Below are 22,181 nucleotides of genomic sequence, written 5' to 3' on the forward strand. Positions count from 1 at the left end.
TAAAAATTTATTCAAACACATAAACCTACTAGTAATTGATAACATTGTTTTGTTTTAATTTTGCATTTTCAAGATGCCTTAGATCTCTCATGAGTTGTTTTCATTAGTTACATATTCATTGGAGTTGAGGAACTATTCTAGATTCTTGGTAGAGAGCAGTAAAAAAATAATACGTATTCCCTGTTTGACTGGAATTTACAATCCAGTGAAAGCACATAAATGTTTTTTCCACATGCATAGTGTGGTAACTGTTTTGTCCTCTAAAATGCCAACTTATTTGTGTCTTCAAACTGACTAACCAGTAAGCTTAACTTTTCAGCCAAAAAACAATGACAGATGGTCTGTAAACACTGATCATTTTGGAAGTCTTCAGCAATGTCACAGCTATTAGAGGAGATGTTTACAAATCAAAAGTTTCTTGCAGGGGAAAGGAAGAAACAGGATGGACAGTAACATGGAAGATAGTATCAGAATTCAAAGTGACCCCAGTAAATTGGGAAACACGTCAAAGCCAACAGAATAGACTTCAGCAAAGACAGGTGAAATACAGTGCACCTTCAGAAGAAAAACAAAGGTACCTTTGCACATAAAAGATGAAGAAAGACAAATTCTGTGCAAATTTTCAGTTACAAGATCTAGCCATTGTCAGTGTACCAATTTTTTTCAGCATAGTTAGTGCTACCTTTTCCAAAGGATAATTGAAATGCCTAAAAATAAATATGGACTGTAGGAATTATGTGACAATACCCCTATAAAAAATTTCACTGGCTTGGGATGGGAAGTGGGAAAAATGACCTCCTTGCCTCATTCGCCAAGCCCTGAGCATCCATGAAAATCATGGAGAAGTACTGATTTCTTAAATTAGGTGACTCAAATGAGGGAAAATTGTTTACTCAAATATAACCCTCATTATTTCAAACTAGTGAACCTGTAGAGCTTATCCATAGCTTTACACTCTTTGCAAAATATAAACCATCAAATTCCATAACCCAATCTTTTGTTCCTATTGCTGAAGCCCTCACCATTTTTAGGACTAAACTTACTGACAGTGACAGTAAATATATTGATTTTGATTTCAAATGGTGTATCAGCTATAAAAGTGAATGATAAACAGTTAAAAAAAATAATAATAATTTTTAAGTAGTGATTTTTTTAAAAATCAGAAAGAAAGTCTTTAACACTGAGGGCAAAGGCAGAAATGCATTTCCTTTAACATTTTAAATTATTTTTGCCTAAGTGTTTATATGGTTTTAGTGTAAACAGCAGTGGATCTCCAGTTATGCTTCCTGACACTCATAATGGCTACAGATAAGTAACTGAATCTGGATTGTACCCAGATTTGAAGAAGCAGCATACTATAGCTATGTAGCCCTAACTAAATATTGTCCCTAATAGCTAAGGGTACAAAGAATCTCTGTGTGGTGCAAATGCTTAAACATGTGACCACTAGACAGAAGATTGGTGGTTTGAACTTATTCAGAGGCACTTCGGAAGACAAGCCTAGGAATCTGCTCCCAAAAGGTCACGTCTTGAAAATCCTATGGAGTAGTTCTACTCTGATTGCCTTGAGTTGGAATCAACTTGACAGCAGCTAACAAAGTCATGGTTACAGCATAAGACGTAGCTATATACTGATACCATTTCTGCTATCGTTACTAGCTTTCAGCTTAGCATGAACCTGATGATAAATGAAATGAACTTTAGAGCTCAGTTTTCCTAGATAAGTACCTTTACTCATAAAGGTAGTTTAAAGTACTTTTAATTTTTTTTTTTTTTTTAGAACAGCATTAACATAAAAGACTTTCTCTGGGAAATATATAACTAGGTGAATTAGTTTGTAATAATATTTAATGCTTTTTTGGAAGCATTATCATATGGAACACTTCTTTTTTGTGTATATTGAACATTTGTGTGTGTTTATATTTTTGTCTTTTAGTAAACTAAGTGATAAATGCAGAAGTCAAAATCCTGAGTCACCTGCTTCATGGTTATGTTTGATTTTTCTCAATTATTTCCTTATTCTAAAGCACAGATCATCTTCTTTTACATTGGTATAAGAAAACATATACAGTAAAACTTGGAAAAGCTGGACCCTGTGTAAGGCAGAAACCTGTCAGAGAAGGAAAACACAAATATTTTCCAATGTTAAAAAGGAATAGAAAAGTAGTAAGACTACACCCTATCAAAGGTGGAAAGCTTGTGAGACCTGGAGAAGCAAGGCAGTCCTGTTGAGTTCCAGCTCTCCTAGGTTTCACTGTATAAGAAAAGGGAATATTTTATTTTCTAAAATCTTTATAAAATAGAGGAAAATCTGGCATACAATCTTCACACCTATTACTTGCTTTCCAACTAGTTCAAGTGAGATAATGGGTAGTAATGACAGAAAATGTATAAAGATGCAGATATAACCTTTAGCCATAAAGATCCTACCCCTCAATCTTTGAAAACATAAAGAATTTGAGCAATTATGTTTGTATGTTTTAACATTTTTTCCCTAGTTCATTTTAAATCACTTATAAATTTTCATTTTTTATTTCAATCCTTATTTAGAGTAATTTGAGAAAGGGATCATTTGTGTTAGGAGACTAGCTTTCCCTTTTACATGGTATAAAGGCTAGAGTAAAAAATGTTAGGTACAAGCTACAATTTACAAGTAATGTGTTTAAAAAACAAATAAGTTGTGTTGATAAAATCCTGTCTCTAGCAGGTAATCTTAACTTTCTGTAATATAACCAATATATGTTTGTAAGATTTACAACATCATTACATTTCATATCTGAAAAGCACTATAGCCTCCTGTTTTTAGCTTTTACTCTTAATATTCTGTATGTATTTTATTCATCAGTGGAAAATAATATCAAGATATGCCCATAACCAGGAGCCTAGTGGTCAGGTGCCAACCAAAAATTTGGCAATTCTAAACCACCAGCTGCTCCACGGGAGAAAAGATCTGGTGAGATGCTCCCGTAAAGATTACACATAGGCGATCCTACAGGACAGTTCTAATCTGTTATATAGGGTTACTATGTGTCAAAATCTACTTGACGGCAAACAACTTATCCATTATATGATAAAGTGAAGATGTGCCACTGCACTGCATAAAAATATTTAAATATTTGTATAGCTTCACCAAACACTCATCAAGCACTTGAACACCCCCCCCCAAAAAAAAAAAAAAAAAACCTCACTGCCGTTGAGTCAATTGGACTCATAGCGTTAGCGACCCCTCCTTGGGTTTTCCAAGGCAGTATCTCTATGGAAGTAGATTGCCCAGTCTTCCTTCCCAGGGGTGGCTGGTGGGTTTGAACTGCTAGCCTTGTGGTTAGTAGTCAGATGCCTTAGGCACTGTGCCACCAGAGCTCCCATCAACACTTAGTTTCTTAAAAAAAAAAAAAAAAAAAAGTGTGCTAGTTCTTTGCAGGATACAAATACATGGATTCTTTTCTCAAAAGAACTAACACTTTCCAGCTTGACATACACTTAAGTGCTCTAAAGATCTAACAAACTCTGTTATTGTTGTTATGTACAATATTGTACATACAATTCTGTAGTTACATACAAAGTCTTTGTTGCCCTGTAAATAAAGAGTTGTTTCTAGTTTTGAGGTCGAAACATTTGTTTAGCTCACTGAATACCAAAGAACTATAATTCAGGAAAGATTAAACTACTATGGCCAATTTTCACGGTTTCCCTTGTCTTTCCTGTCTTTTAAACAATTTTTACCAGTGATGAAATATTTTTGTCTTCTTAAGTCAATATACATTATTTTTTATTTTAACATAATTGTATATTCACATGCAGTTTTAGAAATAATACTGAAATATTTATCCAGTTTCCCACATTAATAATATTTTTCAAAACAATATTACAACCAGGATTTGAAATTGATATGATCAGGTTTGTTCATATCGTTCACTTTTACTTGTACTCAATTGTGTTTGTGTGTGTGTATGTACGTGAGTTTAATTATTGGCAATCTTATCACAAAAGTAGGTAGGTTTTTATTATCATTCCCAAGTACCTCTTTCTCTCCCCCATCTTTAATGCCTGGCAATCGCTAATGTGATTTGTTTTCCATTTCTATGTATTTTTCCCTTCAAATATGTTATATAATAATGGAATCATTCACTATGTAACCTTTTGGGATTGGCTATTTTTACTCAGTATACTTCTCTGGAATCTCATCCAGATTGTATCTGTAGTTCATTATTTTATATTGCTTTGTGGGATTCTGTGGTATGGATGTACCACAATTTGTTTGATCATCCATCTACTGAATGACATCTGGACTATTTCTAGGTTTGGCTTTTACAAATAAGGTGTTGTGAGCAATCATGTAAAAGTTTTTGTGTGAACATGTATTTCAATTTCACTGAGATAAAAGAACCAAGAGTACAGTCACTGGGTGGTATGGGAATTGAATGCCTAATTTTGTAAGAAATTTTCAAACAATAATTCAGAGTGGCTGTATTGTTTTACATTCCCACCAATAGTGTATGAGTGATCCAGTTTCTTTTCATCCTTACTGGTATTTGATGTTACTACTTTTTAAAATTATTTTCATTTTAGGTATGTAGTGGTATCTCATTGTAGTCTAAATCTGATTTTCTCTAATGACTAATAGTACATCTTCTCATCTGCTTATTCATCACCTATAAATCCTGTTCATGTCTTTTGCCTGTTTTCTAACTGGATTGTTTGTTTTTACCATTGATTTTTGAGAGTTCTTTGTATATTCTAGTTCTCTGCTGGACTGTGAATATTTGTAAATTTGTTTGCAAATATTTTCTCCCAGTCTATAGCTTGTGTGTGTGCATGTGTGTGTGTGTCTCTGTGTGTGTGTGTGTGTGTGTGTATATATATATATATGTATATTTTAATTTAACATACATCTGTTTTTTCAACCTACCCCACACAATTTGTATTTCTTTTTCTTAGTTATATTCCTTTCTTTATCCTCTAAATACACAATTCTGCTTATTGGCTTAATATATGTTCTAATTATATTTAATAAAACTCTCTGATCATTTGCTTTTGGAGGATGGGAGGTTACAATTCAGATTGATGATGTTTAGAAACCAAGTGCTCCAGTTCACAAAAAGATGAAATACTTAAACTTTACTACTTTACTATGGCAAATTCCAAACAACCAGTCGGAAAATGGAAAAATCAATTGTATATATTGCTTGATGCCATGAAGTTAATATTTTACTTAAATTATTTAAAAATAAAACTCAAATGATCATTTTATCAAATTTGTAAATTCACCAAATTAGTGCACTTGTTATAGTGTACTAGTAGAAGTGATTACATTTCATTTCAATTTAAATGATTTCTCTTCATAGATTTTTAAGAAATGTCAAATTCTTCTGTTGTGTCAATACCTGCTATCCAAATGAGTGTTTATCATAAATGTTGCTTTTTATCCTTTTTTTTACTTTCATTGAAAACAATTCAATGGTTTCTGTGAATGAGGGACTATTTTAACTTTAGCTTTTCTTTCTGAGTTTTTAATTCTTTTATTTTTGTTTTTTGGCTTTTACGTTTTGTTTGTTTGGGCAACTAGATTTTGCTCTCTTTTTAGCAAGCATGGGAATATACACTTGCTTACACTTTGGGAAAGAGAACAGTCTAAATGTGGCTTAATCAACATTGTAAATCATTTTCTTTCTTTCCCATTGACACGGATATGTGCATTGTTGAAAACGTGTGCTTTAGCAGCATATATTTTTGAGTCTAATTAGCTGCCTGCCTGTAATCAGGACTATATCAATTGTTGTCATTTTAAATGTTTCCTTTCTTTTTTTTAAACACATTTGCCTGATTGACCTTTTCTTCTCTGTCTTTCTATGGGGCTGCTCCAGGAGCCATGGCTAATCATCTTATAAGCAATGCTCTGCTTCGTCCGCATGGTACTAACAATCCCTATAATACATTGCTTGGGGAACCGGCGGTCTGTAACAACCCTTCTGTCAGCATGTACAACGCACAAGGTGTGCTGGAGTTTATCTTAATTTTTTCAAGTGAGAGTCCCATTTTATGTAGCTTTTAAGGGCACATTCTATTTTTTTTTTTTTTTTTTTCCTCCTTTCTCCTGCCTTTGTTTTGGAAGCAGACACACAGACTCCTTTCCCATTCCACCCATATCGGTGCTTTTATTTTCCATTTTCCTTAGGTTATCCTTAGAAAGAAATATATTCCTTCTGAAAAACAAAATTCATTAATATATATTTGTTTTTCTGTAATGTTATAAAGTGTATTGTGGTTTGTCAGTACGTTTTTGTCATTGATTTATTTCTATATTAAATACATATATATATTCATTTTAAGAAATGAGACATTTCCAAAGGTAAGTGTGATCAAGGAAAATTTGACTCAACAGTCTTCATGTGATAAAATGAAGAAAAAGAAATCTTTGTTGTATGTGAAGCACACTCTGGGCATTTACTGACTGAAGAATTTAGCTCAAATGTAGGAAAATTACATTGATGTAACCAGGAGAGGAAAAAGCAGTGAACTGGACAATAGCAACCCAGGTTATACTGCAGCTCTGCCATTTCCTGTATGAGCTGGGTCAGGCAGGGCACTAACTTTCTTCCTTTATTGTGGCTACTTGTTAAAAACAAGGCTTTTTAATATGGTTCCTCTGTACATTCTCCAGTGCAAAAATAATATCAATATTTTCAAAAAGATATATCTCAAATAAATAATTATAGATGTCTTTAGAACCATTTACAATGTGAGCATTTGGAAGTGGTTTTCAGAATAAAATTCATTAGAGGCACAAGAAATTAAAAGTGTTAATATCATATGCAAAGAGATCACAGGGAAAGTGTATTCTAATAGCAGTGTTATAGAAGATAAATCTCAGTCAGTGATCCACTTATATAAAATGATAATTAAAAAGATACTATAATAAAGAGACTTTCAAGGTTCCTTTAAATTGGATGTGATAAATCAACAGTATTTTAAGTTTTCTAGGGAATTAAAAAAAAAAAAAAGTTTATTATGCTATGTGGAAACTGTGTGATTTTATTTATTAAATATACTTATTTTAGTTATTCTTGGTCAGAGGTAAAAGATTAGTGGTATGAATGCATAAGAATTAGTGGTGTGAGTGTTCCATTCCAGGAAAGCATGTCTATTGCAATGTGGCCATCAGGTGTCTAAAACCATCTGCACTTCCAGGTAACACCTTGCCATATATGAAGGATGATGATTTTGAATTATTTCAAAATTGTAAAAGTCGACAATTCAGAAGTGACCTCAGGAATATACTCAAGATGGTTTTCACTAAGATGAAATAGTTCAGCAAACATTCATTTCCATCAAGGTTTTCAAGGTCTAAGGGTTTAAGAATCACACACTTTTGAATCAGAAGAATGGAATCCAGCTTCCTATACAGCTCAAAACTCCTCTTTATAACCCTGCTGACACTTGTCAGCCTTCTTTAATATTTCCTCTACTGGTGCCTTTCCCACCTAAAGATTGTATGTAATTTATTGTTGAATCACTCCATAGGTTGCATTTTTCTTCCTTCCACTTAAATGGCCATGATACTTGAGCTTGCCCTCTAGATAAAGTAGAGTAAAGCACTCTTTCTGCTCTGCATGACAAAACTTTCAATATTTGAAAACATCTAAAATGTCTTCCTTCAGTCTTTCACTTCCCCAGCAAAGCAGTCTCAGTGTAACCAAAGTGAGAATTTCGGGGTCCTTTATTATGATTACCCCTCTCTAAAATGCCTCTCATTTTCTAATGTCCCTATTTCACTGTAGTATTCAATGAAGTGTGTGCATTATACAATGCACCAGCTATATTTTGGAAGGAAAGTTTAGTAGACTTTATAAAGGCTAGTTTAGTTTTATTGTTTTTCTTGATTTTCTTTGAGTAATTGTGCCATTACAAACATTTCCAAGTGTACTGACATATTAGTATATTTTGAATGATTTTAGATGAAGACTTGGATACAGGTATGCAAATTAATCTATTCTATATAACTCACCTTACACAGAAGAGTTGTTGGTAATTGCTTTAAAACACAAAATAAATTTAAATCATTTTGTTTAGCTTATTCTGATCATCCGGTTCTAATGTTTAGGTTCTTATATATTGAAAAAATAAGAATTAATATATATTTTTCCTAAAACAGTATCTGCCATCTTATTAGATTTTTATTAGCATCGTAAATTAGAAGATTTCTCTAAGGATAAAGCACTTCTATAAACAGTATCAGACTGAAATTCTCACCATGCAAAAATTAAAATAATATCATATAAATACAAAGTTTTATGTAGAATTCAATATTAGACATTGATATTAAGGCTGTCAATAAATACTCAAAGAAGGATTCTTTTGACTTGATTTTTCTTTCACTCCAATAAATTCTATTTACTTTTTCTTACAAGTAAAAGTAAAGAATTTCATGAAAGTTTTTCTGAGTCAAAATGGAAGTGTTCAGCCATTTTATGTTCTAATTTTTTAAAAAAAGATATGAAGAAATATTGGTAAAGCTTAAAATATTTTTTACCACTGACAAAAATTAAAAATTGGTGATTGTCATATTGCTACTAATCTTATGCTTTCAGATGAATGCACTTATATTCTTACTGGCAAGGTGAAATCTTACATGACATATAGGTGGCTCGGTATGTAATGGAGTGGTTTATGTTGGATTACCACTGGGTTCTGTTATGTGGGTCCTCTGATTCAGTTGCTTTAATGCCATCCAGATAGTAATTTAAAATGTTCCTTCTTATTTGTAATGCTTTTATGTAAAATATATAAACATGTATTTATAGTGTTATTGAAGTATATAGAATGAACAATAAGAATAAATAATATGTTTTCATTATACTGAATTCAGTGTCTATCTATGGAAATTTTTTAAACATCATTGATAGTATATCAGGACCATTATCCTTTTGTTAGTTTTGGAGAATTCAATTTTTGCAAGACAAATCCCATTATAGATAAACCTGTCAACAAAACATAATATAGAGAGGAAGTAATAATTTCACTATAAGAATTTACATTTTAAAGTAATAAAATTCAATTCTAACACTTTAATGCAAGACATAGAGCCATAGGATGGGATAGATACAGTGAAGAATACATTATTCTTGGTAAGAGTAAAAGATTATATTGTAAAGTATATAAATAAATATTCTGTTATTGCTTTCAAAGCCAAAGTCAGATATGAGGAGAAGGAAGTAGTAATTCATAGGGACAGTCTAGAAATACTCTTTCTGAACCTAGCTCTGCCAACCTAAACAGGATAACAACAGATAGGGTTCAACCTTTCTAGGTTGCAGTTATGTTGTGTTAAAGAGAGAAAATTGAACCTTAGTGATCTCTTATGTGATTTGCAGAAAGTTCTAAATTTCTCTCATTAAGTGAGGAGCCATAGTAAATCTACAAAATATGTCTATCTATTGCTATTCGCATACAGCTCTTTCCTTCAAGTTGTTAAAAGAATTTTGGAATTTTAAAAGAGATTCCCTCTGTGTTTGGTAATTTTTGGTCTTTTTGCTAAGAACCAGATTAATTTTAAAGTACAGAATGTTGCTTTAAAGGAATGGTTAAAGCATATCATACTGGAGCTCTTCAAATGATCTGGACCACTGAGCTTGCTTGTTTTTTATTTTGTGATATTTTAAATTTCAGAAAAATAAAATCAACAAGAATAAGTCTTTTGAACTGAGTAAAATATGACTTTTTTTAAACAATTTTGCTAGAATTATTTTTGAAGGATCAACTCTAAAAATGTTTGATTCAGGGCTTCAAAACCAGTTCTTCCCAGTTCAGTCATGGCTGAAGAAGTGAAAACTGGAACAGATTTGAAATTTTTAGATTTGGGTGAAGATAACCATAATGGGATAAAATATGGATTAAAGCCCTGCTAGACGTTTAATCTCCCTCTTAAAAGAAAGGGTAGCATAAACATTACATAGCAAACAAATTGCTTGCCAGTCGGAGTTTGAGCAGAGTCAGAAACAACAATGCCCTGCTCAAAGATGGCAGCTGACCCGGCACTTGGAATGTGTCCTGCTCTCCACAATCTTGCCAATAACACAATTTCATGCATGAGGCCCCTGAAAGGGCTCATGTAAGGAAGTTCTTTTGAGTCTCCCATTCCAGGGCTTTGACCCATAATTTTTCCCATTTTGGTTATCATTCCAGAACACTTAATTTTTTACAATTTGCATCTCTTCCAGTTTTGCTTAGTTGGCCATGACTAAACTGATTTAACCCAGTTTGAATCCCTGTTTGATTGCATAAAATGCCAAAGAAAATCTGATATCGACAGTGGTATTTCTTTTCCCTTACATCTTCTTAATACAGAATAATAATACAGTTTAGCAGGGGATTTTTTTTTTCCTTCACATTTAGACAAATTTTAAATAAGAGCACCAGAAATAACCATACTGATAAGTATTGTTTACAAAAGATAAAAAGCATTTGTTCAGGTACAATGGAGTAGAAAAATTTTATAAGGGAAATAGAAGATATGTAAGGGAAAAGACATACTCATGAAAACCTCCAACTTGTGCTTTTCTCTCAAAACATAACTAAAGATTATACTTATGATGTTACTGACAAATTTTAAAATTACCTTAGAAACAAGTGTGTTCTAGCACATAAAAACATACATATGTAATATTGAAATACACTTGTGGAAACAGTCATGGCTTATCCTCAAATTTGCACTCTTCTTGGTTTGTCTGATAATGTTAAAATAAATGGTATTTGTTTGAAATGTACTAACTGTAGAAATGCTTATTAAAGATTCATTTTATTAGCATGTGGTAAGGGGGTTTCTTATTTTCTGACTAACATTCAGTATTTTTAATTACGATAAACCATGTAACACAGACTCATGGATTTTGGGGCAGTGGAAATTATTTCCTTTGACTCTTTTTTCTGCATATCATCAATTTGCTTTTTACTCATGTTTCTTCTACTGTCGCTGTAAGCTTACTTGTTGTTTTTTCTTTCCTTTTCTTCATGCTGTCGTTTAGAGCCCTACAGAGAGACAAGTATGGGAGTAAAGCTAAACATTGCATATCAAATGTAATTTTTTTTAGTTCACTTTTATTGCATCACATATAGATGATGTAGTTATTAAAAACAGTTCATCTCACAATTTTAAAACTAAAGAGCCTATGAATCAACTTATATAAACTTATATAAATATGTTAATAGAGATTAGACGCTTTTGTTGTCTGATTCTTTTATTGTCACATGATTGTTAAGTCTCATGTAATTGTTTCTGTGAGTTAAATTGTTTTTAAATTGAGCATTTATTTTTGCTAAGTAATTCATAAACTTTTACGTTTTATTAGTACATTCCATCATAAAAATATGTGTCACATGCAACATATTTGTATTTTGTACTATGGCGATTTTCAGCCTGCACCCAATGCATTGATAACACAAGTAATAAACATGTTTCAATGCATCAGTCACCAACCACAACCATCATGCCTACCATAGCAGCCTCTGCAGCAGCAATCACCCATCACATATGGCCCTTTAAAAAGCATTTACTTTTATTTTTTTCTTAACATTGTGGATTTGTCTACAAGATATCTTATAACATGAAAATAAATGGCTTCACCCTATGTCTGTGATGGCTACTTTTTAATGTGTTTTCACACACTATTTTTGAAAACTATTGAACTTAACTACAGAGTATACATCAGAAGTCTACAAAATTTGGCATATTTGAGACATTTTATTCAAACCAGCAATGAACTAGTTCCTTTTAGTCAACATAACTGCATCATCACAGATATAGAATGAGTGCTGTATTTTCACAAGTTAGTGGTGTATTGAGAAGTTTCATTAGAATTCTTAAAATTATTTTTCCTGTAAAGAAGTACATTTTCTTATTTACCAGTATTGGTTGAATGTTTGTGTTTCTTTTTCTTTTGTGATTGCATTTGAAATGATTTATGGAACAATTATAGATTATTGGTTCTGTTCCTTCCAGGAAATGCAAAAACCTTGAAGAAGCATGTGATCAAATTTATTTCACTGCAGCTATTTCTTCCCACAATGAATTGTTTATCTTCTTTTGCAATCCAAAGTTTAATATGCACACAAAATAATCACTCATATTATGAAATGGTACCTTTAATATTGACACTGTGTTTTCAGTACTCAGATCCTTGTATCTTTTCACATACTTTTGTAGTTTTACCTAATGACCCTAAACAATGACTAAAGGATTAATACATAAAAATAACCAAATTGCCTAGAGTAGGAAAAAAAATAGAAATTAAATTCAAATATTTTTGTTTTGCAAGTCCTATGTGTAAATAATTTTTTGATGTGCCATATATTTGACTAATCATTATTTCATGACTACATCATTCTGACAAATTTAACATAATCCTTTTGTGGTTATTTCTCTAAGTTTTATTTTCAGTCTTGTAAAATTATATATGAAATTATTAATAATATCTTGATTCTTTTGCTTTTTACCAATATATTCAAAATACCACAATGAATTATGTTAATATTATAACTATTGCAATGTTAAGACAACATAACAATTAAAGGTAATAAATAATTTAATTGACATTGATGTGTATAAATTGAAAGCTATAAATGAGGACACCAAAATTTTGCATTGTTTTTTTCTAAGTTATAACCCAAATGCTTCAAATAATATCAGGCAGTGTTTGTGTGGAAATTGCAAACTTATAATTTAAAGTGTCATTTTTTTAAAAATTTTTTTGAAGGATTTAATTTAAATATTTCTTTGCCACTTAGAAAATTTCTATCAATTGTCCAAGAATGTATATATTTAATAGTATTTTTTCTTACTTTTCATACTCTTTATACTGAAGTAAAAATGCTAGCAATTTATACATATTTCATACTCGATTAATATTTTTAGCTTGTGTTTGTGTGTGTATTCTATGGCCTACTGGATATAAATATCATAGTGTTTTGTAATCTTTTTCAGAGGGGCTTCTGAACAATGCCAGGGATACAAGTGTCATGGATACTCTACCACTGAATGGTAACCATGGCAATAGTTACAGCATTGCCAGCAGCGAATACCTGAGCAACTGTGTGCAAATCATAGACCGTGGCTATAACCATAACGAGACCGCCCTAGAAAAAAAAATTCTGAAGGAACTCACTTCCAATTATATCCCTTCTTACCTGAACAACCATGAGCGCCCCAGCGACCAGAACAGGAATCTCATGAACAAGCTGGTGAATAACCTGGGCCGTGGCAGTGAAGATGACACCATTGTCCTGGATGACGCCACATCCTTTAACCACGAGGAGGGTTTGGGCCTGGAACTCATTCATGAGGAATCTGATGCGCCTTTGCTGCCCCCAAGAGTTTACTCCACAGAGAACCACCAGCCACACCATTATACCAGAAGGCGGATCCCCCAAGACCACAGTGAGAGCTTTTTCCCTTTGCTAACCAACGAGCACACAGAAGATCTCCAGTCACCCCATAGGGACTCTCTCTACACCAGCATGCCGGCACTGGCTGGTGTGTCTACAGCAGAGAGTGTTACCACCAGCACCCAGACCGAACCCCCATCGGCCAAAAGTGGTGATGCCGAAGATGTTTACTACAAAAGCATGCCAAATCTAGGCTCCAGAAACCACGTCCATCAGCTGCATACTTATTACCAGCTAGGTCGAGGCAGCAGTGATGGATTTATAGTTCCTCCAAACAAAGATGGGACCCCTCCAGAGGGAAGTTCAAGAGGACCTGCCCATTTGGTCACTAGTCTATAGAAGATTACACAGAAATGTAAATCTACAAAAACCATTAACATCTGGTTAACTGTTCTTTGAGATCAGCAGTGGTAATAATGTGTATACTCCTAAATCGTTATGCTGTTCTCAAAACAAAAACACGAACTCTCAGACTTTTTCTTTTTCTTTTTTTTGTTAAACTGGGATTTTTAGGCCAGCCCAGGGGAGAAGAATAACTGCTGAAATTCTCCTGTGCCCTATCTTTTCCTGTTCTTTCCCCCTCAGATGGAGACTTCATTATGTTAATGAACGAGATATGAAGAAAATGGCGCTCATTGTGGCCTTGTTGAATTATGTTTGTTTTAACATCTCTGATGCTCTGTTACTATAATCACAAGGACCTAATTTCAAAAAGGCCAGAACAGTTGTTTGAAATTAGTAACAATGCTGCATCTAGATTGGAGTGCTGCACAAACAAACAAAAGCAAAACAAACTGTATCACATAGCAGTTTTTGGTCACTCGCAACCTGAATTCATCACAGCCGAGAAAACAAAATAAAACAGCAAAATTAATAATGAAATGGAGGGGAAATCTAGAATTATATGCTAAATGCATATTTTATGATTTGCTGTATTAACTGATGATAAAACTAATGGCAGAAAAATTGAACAATTTCTATGTAATGTACAGATACTAGCATTGCACATATAGTATGCTTTCTGTTCCTCCAGAATTTGAGTCCTGTTAATGTAGTGGAAAAAAAAAAAAAAAAGATTTTATTTTTTTCTTTTGTGCTGGTCTTGCAAATTTGTCTACTAGTAAGAGAGCAAAATTTCCTTCCTTCTTTCTTTTCATTTTTTTCTTCATTTTTTTTTTTTTTTTTTTTTACTTTTTTTCCTTTAAAATTTCATCTGGCAAAAAATAAAGAAATAAATGAAACTATCACTTTATAAGAATCATTTTCTAGTAATGCAAACAAATTATTTTTTACAAAAAATAAAATAAATAAAATTAGACTTCCTTCCCTTACTATATATATCTTGATTCAGTCAGAATTATTTCCAAAAGCATTTTTGCAAATTAGAGCAGGACAAGCTTTTATGTTTACTGTGCACATCTGTGGTAATGCAACACATATTTGGCAAGCAGTTCATCACCAAGACAGTAGCTATGATTCTAGACGTCAAGAGGTGTCTATAGAACTAGTGGGGCTTCTGCATGTGGAAAAAAAAAAAAAGGTATCCAGTAGGCGTTAAAGTGCTGAATGCTCAGTCTGATCCCTAAGTGGGCACCTGCACTACTAATTTTTAAAGAAAATTCATTCCCCCATAGAATAATTGAAAGACCCAATTATTTTGAAGTGCTTTTCTTTTAAAAATCCTGTTTATTAACAGGAAAATTTATTTATTTGACAGAATTTTAAGTGATATAGGAATACAAGAGGTAAATTAGCAGCACATATAATTTTTTTTTAATTTTATGATCCATTTTGTATGGTCTCAAAGTTGGATGACCTCATTACTAATATTTGTTGTAAAAGTGAAACTTGTTTGCCAACCAATAAACAACTGATTGAGACTTAGAAGATACTGTATGGATGTATGTACTATATGATTAATTGTTCTTTTTAATTTTCTCACCTTTCATTCTTTCTGTTTTCAGTACATAAAGTTTGCTTATCCTCTATGGCCCCAATGAGCCAGACAAAAGAAATCAGTGTCCCTAAATGAATAACCTAAGCACAAAATCATACAGTTTTTGCAGACAAAATGAACAGTAAAATGGAATGGGTATGCTTGTGTAGGCTGAAATAAGATGCATAACTTATTTTTGAGCAGGTTAATATATAGGGTTCTATATGCTTATTATATAAAACAGCTGCAGTCACTATATGCTTATTATAAAAGCCAGCTACTATCAGAGATTTAAGTGCATAGAATTTTGGGGGGGGGGAAAGGGTCATATTTTTTCCTCTGTTGGAAGCTCCATTTTGATGTTAGAAATTTAAATTCACTCAGAATTTGCCTAAAAGCTACAAGAATTGTGGTAAAGAGAATATACATTTTATCAAGATAGCACAAGACATTTTTTTGTGTGTGTGGTAATTTTTTCTTGGTCTCCATTTGGTGGAAATAGCCAAAAAAAAAAAGTTATTTTAAAGAAATTTTCAAGTTCTCCAACTGCTACAGATCCTTTGCTTGTGATGTCCAAACATGGAGCCCCTCCCATAGCACGGCTAGAATGAATTTGCCAAATTATTATTTCTCTCTTAGTATGTGATATCTTGATGTTTTTTTTCCTCTCTCTTTCTTTTTTTTTTTTTTTTTTGTCAAAATCTAACTACCACCCACTGATAAATGAATTTCTTAAGATGAGAAGAAGTAGTTTAGAGTGTAAAAAATACATGAGTTTAAAAATATATGACATGCAATGCACACATACATAAACTCTGCTGGACCTGAATATGTCATAACTTTAATATGCCCTTAAAATATTTTATGCATCATTCCTTTACAGTCACTTGGCACTAGTATTTTTTTAAGTCTATGAATTTTCTCTAAGTTTCCAAAAATTTTAACAGTAATTAGCTTTTCTATACTCTGGCAATATTAGCACCTTGCAGGTGTTTTAGCCTGTCAGATATATGGAATACATTTGGTGATGGAAGAATTCTTTTTAGAATATTTAAGATAACTTCAGAAACACAAATGTGGTCTATAGATTATAAATGCTGCCCTTTTTCTGCCAATCAAACAGTAATCTCTGAAATCAACTCCATCAATAAGAAGTTAGTTTCACAGAATAATGGGGAAACTACCTCAATTCAGCTCACTGATTCTGCCAATTCTGGTTTTTTAGTATTGCTACCTCCCTGCTCATTATTTTTTGTGTTACATTATATGGAAATTTGAAAGAGGTAGTCTTCCCAGCTCTACAGAGACCAAGTTGAAGGAAGATCACTTGAATTTTCTACAAATACAGAAATTGGTGCAGAAGACCATTCAGTAGTATCAGCTACTACCAAGCTCTTGCATCAAGAAGAAGGGGCGAGATTTTTGTAATCTCATATTTTGCAATTGATGTGCTTTCAGGGAGACTAAGATCCCAAAGACTTCACAAGAAGAGATTCTCCCCACTCCCCAAGTTTTATGTGATCACATTGAAAACAAAATGGTTGATAAGGAGTCAATTATGCATATGTTTCAATAGAAATTTATGTATTTCTAATATATATTCATTTAGTCCTGTTTATACTAGCAAGGCTTAAATTCCCAAACTTGATTTTTTTTTCCACTTAGATTTTCATGTAAAATTATTGGTTAATATAAAATTTTCATTTTTTTTTTTAATCTAAACATCACCTACCTACAAATCCATTTTTTAAAATCACTCTTTTGCCCACTCCATTCCCCACCTCAAGTATTCCATTGTACACATGACCTACTTATTTGCAAGTTTTGGTTATGGTTTTCTAATTTTTCATCATGAAGAAAATTTCCATCAGACAGACCATACACAGCACATTATTTGGTCAGCTGGAAGTCAATGAAATAAACTAATTTTTTCTTTCCTGCCAAAATATTAATATGGGATTTCATACTTCTTGATTTTTTTCCTTTGAAGTTGAATTCACATCATACCTTTTTTCAGAAAACTAGTTAATAGGCCTCATGTTTAAATTATTCAAAACCTGAAAGATTGTTATGTGTCTATATCCCTAATTGATAATGTGGAGAAATCTAAATTTTGTGAAAGAGAAATAGGTTGGAATTCCAAGTAAATTTATGGAAAATCCCTTTTAGTTTCTGCTCTATTAATAATTAGAATATTGGAGTTAATGGTAAATTACTAAATAAAGCGATCATAGTGACCAAAAGGAACCACTATAAGAACAATTAATGTCATGTAAAAAGAAAGTAAAAAAATGTACTGATCAGGTACATTAATGGAAATTCCTGGGAATATTCACAATTGCTATAAATCAATTCAAATGTAATTAATGATTTATAATTTAAAAAATCCTATTAATCTAAAAACATTGAACTGTTGATAAAAAGATGTTTAAGATTTAATTTTTAAACATTTTTAATATAAATTTAATTAGTATGACAATTTTTTTATGATAATGAAGATCAGCTTATAAAGAATTAGTGAAAAAATCAATAAGCATCATTGTAGATAGTATCTTTAGTTTTATATCCACACATGTTCAAACTGGTTTGCTTAAAGAAAGATGCTAAAATTTTTAAAGACTGACTTTATTCTTTATCTTGGGGACCAAAATAGAGAGAAAAAACTCTCTCTGGATCATCTACCAATCCAAACTAATTGAGAGTCATCTCCTACTATTGAGATAATACTTTTCAGTCGTCCATCAGTACTGTAGCAAAATGCTGCTCCTTGGAATATTTTTGAAAAACATGACAGGACTACAATGGTTGTCAATTCATGTTAAGGGAGAGAGACAGTGGAACCCAGACTCTAATTTGATTTTGAACAATCTGAAAATATTACCATAATTTTTTTCTTTTCTAACAAAAATATTTGAAATAATGTAACAATATGTGTGAAATTCCAATTATATTGTTGTACCAGGGTTGTAGGATTTAGTTAGCTCATTTTTAGTAATTTATAATTACACTGTAATGCATAAAAAATCGCTCTGCAGTCTTAAGTGATATTTTATATCTTATGATAGATTTTGGCACATCAATAAATTAGAAATGTGGAAGCACAAAAGTGAAGAATCAACACTGCAGAATAGCTTATAGAAGCATTTTTCTGCAAATCAATTCCATATGAGAAGCTTCTCTGAGCTCATAAAATAGACTCACTGCATCCCAACCATAAATTAAAATTTGTAATCAGCAAATATGTCCTTAAACTATCTGGGAAGTATTGCTAATTACTCAAATTCTTATTTGTAGACTAGCAGGAAAAAAAGAAAATATTGGTAGCTTCTTGTTTCCTGTGAAGGCCGTAAGGGAAAACTTTTGTGTTTATTAATTAACTATGATTATTTCCTCTGTGCTCTGAAAGAGAATCAATCTTTAATTTTCATGTGCACATATATTTACACACTCTATTCCCTTTATTTATAGTTTTCAGAGAAAATAGATTGTTTATAATACTGCAAACTTTGTGATTTTGTTCCATTAGAACAAGTAGTTATGGTTTTGCATATTCTCATTTTAAATAAAGTTATTGTTACTGTTTTTTTTTAAAGTAAGCACTTCTTTAACATATAGCAACTTTAAGTTACTACTCAAATGTATTGATTTCAACTCTATTTTGATGTCTCTTTCAATTAATAGTGCATCAAGTACATTTTTCTCATTTGTTTGTTCATATCCCTTTAGAGTGTTTCAAAGATAAATGAAACTGATTTTTAAGAAGTCATGTGAAAGCAGAATTTTGATTTATTTGAAGAAATCAAGAAAGACCATACAAGAAAAAGCATCTATTGGAATCAACAAATTTTTCAACCTCAATATGAGCAGAAGTACAGAAACAAGTTGGCAAATTTATGGTGAGGTAGCAGAACTTAAATTCGATCTACAGAGAAAATTTTCAATGAAAAAACAAATAGAATTATGTAGAATGATAAAGATCTTAAAAATTGTACCAAATACTATTGATTTATTGAAAAAAAATGAGTTGGAGTTTCCATTATGATTTCTGTCTGTGGATTCCATGGGCATTAACACTTTTTACATTTCCTTGTCTAGCTAGTCTTTGTCTCCTGGAAACATCAATATTTTATAAATGTTTCTTTATAAGTATTTTTGCCTCAATTCACTTTAACTCTGATCTTATCTGCTTACTCTATTGTACACCAACACAGTTAATGCTACTAGTGGCTTTGTAACTGTTAGAGATTTATTATGGATCTTTCTAAATAAACATTAAATTAATATTATATTGGAATTATGTACATTGTGCAAAGTAATTAATAACCAAGCAATATTCGTGTTACAGGATAATTCATTATATATATGAATATCACATTAAGATTGAACAAATAACTACATTGCTGAAAAAGTTACTCTCAAGACCTCTCCCTCTTCAATTATTGTACACAATTCATATATGTTGCAGTCTGTTGTACGTATGGTGTATTATCAAAGTACTCCATTATCTCAGTGCTTCTGAAAATATTTCCAGCACTTCTTTCATTCTAGAATGCTAAATGAAAAAGCTTGAAAAAAGAGAAAAGTGAAATAGACTTCTAAGGATCTGGTTTAGATAAGCATAATAATTTGGATTGAATAACTTTAAAATAAGAAATGTCCTGATCCATGACTTGAGGGAGATGTTATTAAATATTTATACCAAAAAACAAAACAAACAAACAAAAAAAAAACCCTCAATGCCATCAAATCAATTCTGATTCATAGTGACTCTCATTGGGTTTCCAAGGAGGTAAATCTTTACAGAAGTAGTTTGTCCCATCTTCATTTCAAGAAGTAGCTGGTGAGTTTGAATAGCCAACCTCCTGGTTAACAGTCAAATTCTTTAGGCACAGTGTCACCAGAGCTCCTTATTAAATATTTGTAGTTATTCCAAGATAAGAGGATTTTAAATTTTAAAGGCATTCATTTTGTCTCATAGACATGAAAGTGAAATTGTCCAAGACTGAAGAATTTCACAATACAGTGGAAAGAAAATACGTATTTTTTTTTAATCCACACCTAAAGTAGCTTCTTAAAATGTATTCATCTCTCTGATTCTTCTGAATGTACAGCTGGCAAATTTAACTTGGCTCCAATACAAAATATACTGATGAACCTCAGAAGATGTTTGACAAAATTAATGAATGCCATAAGCACTGTAATAATAAGTAGAGGTCTTTGGGTATGGGAATTTATAGTGACTAGGACAGAGTGTCCCTTATTCTAATCACTGCTTAGTTAACTAGGGAGATTTTAATGCTTTGAATTTCAAGTTGCCACAATGGCTAATGTATTTATTGAATGACATGAATCAAGAACAATTTGAAAAAAAAAACCTTTGAAGTTGGTTTTCATGCCTTGTGTGAGAATAAAGATATCTTTCACCCCATCCTAATTAGTGAAAGGTGATGTATCTTGAAACAGCTGTGGACAATCAGAATGTGTTCACTTATAAACAATTCTTATTTTTATGTATGTTCTGACACCTATCTTCACCTATGAACTATAAAATGAAGACTTGTAGAAGAGTCAACTTAATTTTCCATCACTGGGCTTCTGTAATGCACCAGAAGTAGGATAATTTGGAAAAGTTATTCCATGCCATTTTCCCATTAGCCAAGCAATTAAATATAATTCAGCATAATTCTAAAAAAAAAAAAAAAGGTAAAAACATGGTAGTTTGTTTTTAAAACTAACAACTAATTGAGCTATTTCTCATTGATAAGAAAAGTCCATTTTTGGAACAAGAATATAGTTGTTGCAGGCTTTGGTCTCTTAGCATTTGCTTATATTTACATATGACATTATTTTTTCATATACACTTACCAGATTTCAAACTATTGGATTTTCTCCTTGTACAACATTTTCATCCTTTTTTTCCCCCTTAAATGCTCTGTACAATCACATGTAAAATCATGAGCTAAAACCTCAATAAAAAAAAAAAAAAAATCAGTGAACAAAAATGATGTAGTCATTGTTATTATATGTAGAACCAAAACTTTGATTTTGGGACAACATCTTATACTGAAGTATAATAACTGAAATGAATTCCTAATATCCTCACCATCCCACGGTCTACTACCCTCCCCTTTACACATCAAGAATAAAAGTGAGGACTTTTTTTTTTTTTTTAATGTTTTCAAAGAACTACTTCTGCTGCCCAGGTGTCTGGAAGCCTTTTTCCAGGAAGATAAGAAGTTAAAATAAAACATTCTGTTTACTATTCAGTTTTGTAATCGATGAGATATAATGGATTCTAATCTAATACCTGCCCTCAAACCTTATTTCTCCTCATGTCAAGACTGGGGAGTAGGAGACTCAATTACCAGTGGCCCTCTGGTCCAAAGGAGTGATGGAAGCGCTGAGCTGGGAACATGTCATTTTTTTTTTTTTTTTTTGTATAAAGAACACAATAAATATTAGAATATGTGTGGATCACAAAACTAGATTTTATATAAATCACTATTTTGGTGGGTCAGATATTATGATTGTTTCATTTACTGACCTTTGTTGTTGTTGTTAAGTGCAATCGAGTTGTTTCCTACTCACAGTGACGCCATGAACAGCAGAATGAAACACTGCCCGATCCCGTGCCAGCCCCACAATCCCTGCTATACTTGAGCCCATCATCGCAGCCACCATGTCAATCCATCTCGTTGAAGGCCTCCCCATCTTTCATCAACCCTCCACCCTACCAAGCATGACATCCTTCTCCAGGGAATGGTCCCTTCTGACAACATGACCAAAATAGACGAAGTCTGGCCATTCT

General features: G+C 32.2%; 1 protein-coding gene across 1 annotated transcript in view; it reads left to right on the forward strand.

Moving 5' to 3' along the window:
- The window catches only part of ADGRL3 (adhesion G protein-coupled receptor L3), a 584,624-nt gene extending 570,848 nt beyond the window's left edge, over positions 1 to 13,776 (forward strand). Inside the window, exons 22-23 of the mRNA XM_042782480.1 lie at positions 5,865 to 5,993; positions 12,977 to 13,776. Of these exons, the coding sequence (XP_042638414.1) occupies positions 5,865 to 5,993; positions 12,977 to 13,776 (929 nt within the window). The remainder of the gene's footprint in view (positions 1 to 5,864; positions 5,994 to 12,976) is intronic.
- Positions 13,777 to 22,181: the final 8,405 nt, after the last annotated feature.

This window comes from Orycteropus afer, unplaced genomic scaffold (assembly GCF_000298275.1).
Source record: "Orycteropus afer afer isolate SDZICR_OR568_19922 unplaced genomic scaffold, OryAfe1.0 scaffold00335, whole genome shotgun sequence".
Classification (NCBI taxonomy): domain Eukaryota; kingdom Metazoa; phylum Chordata; class Mammalia; order Tubulidentata; family Orycteropodidae; genus Orycteropus; species Orycteropus afer.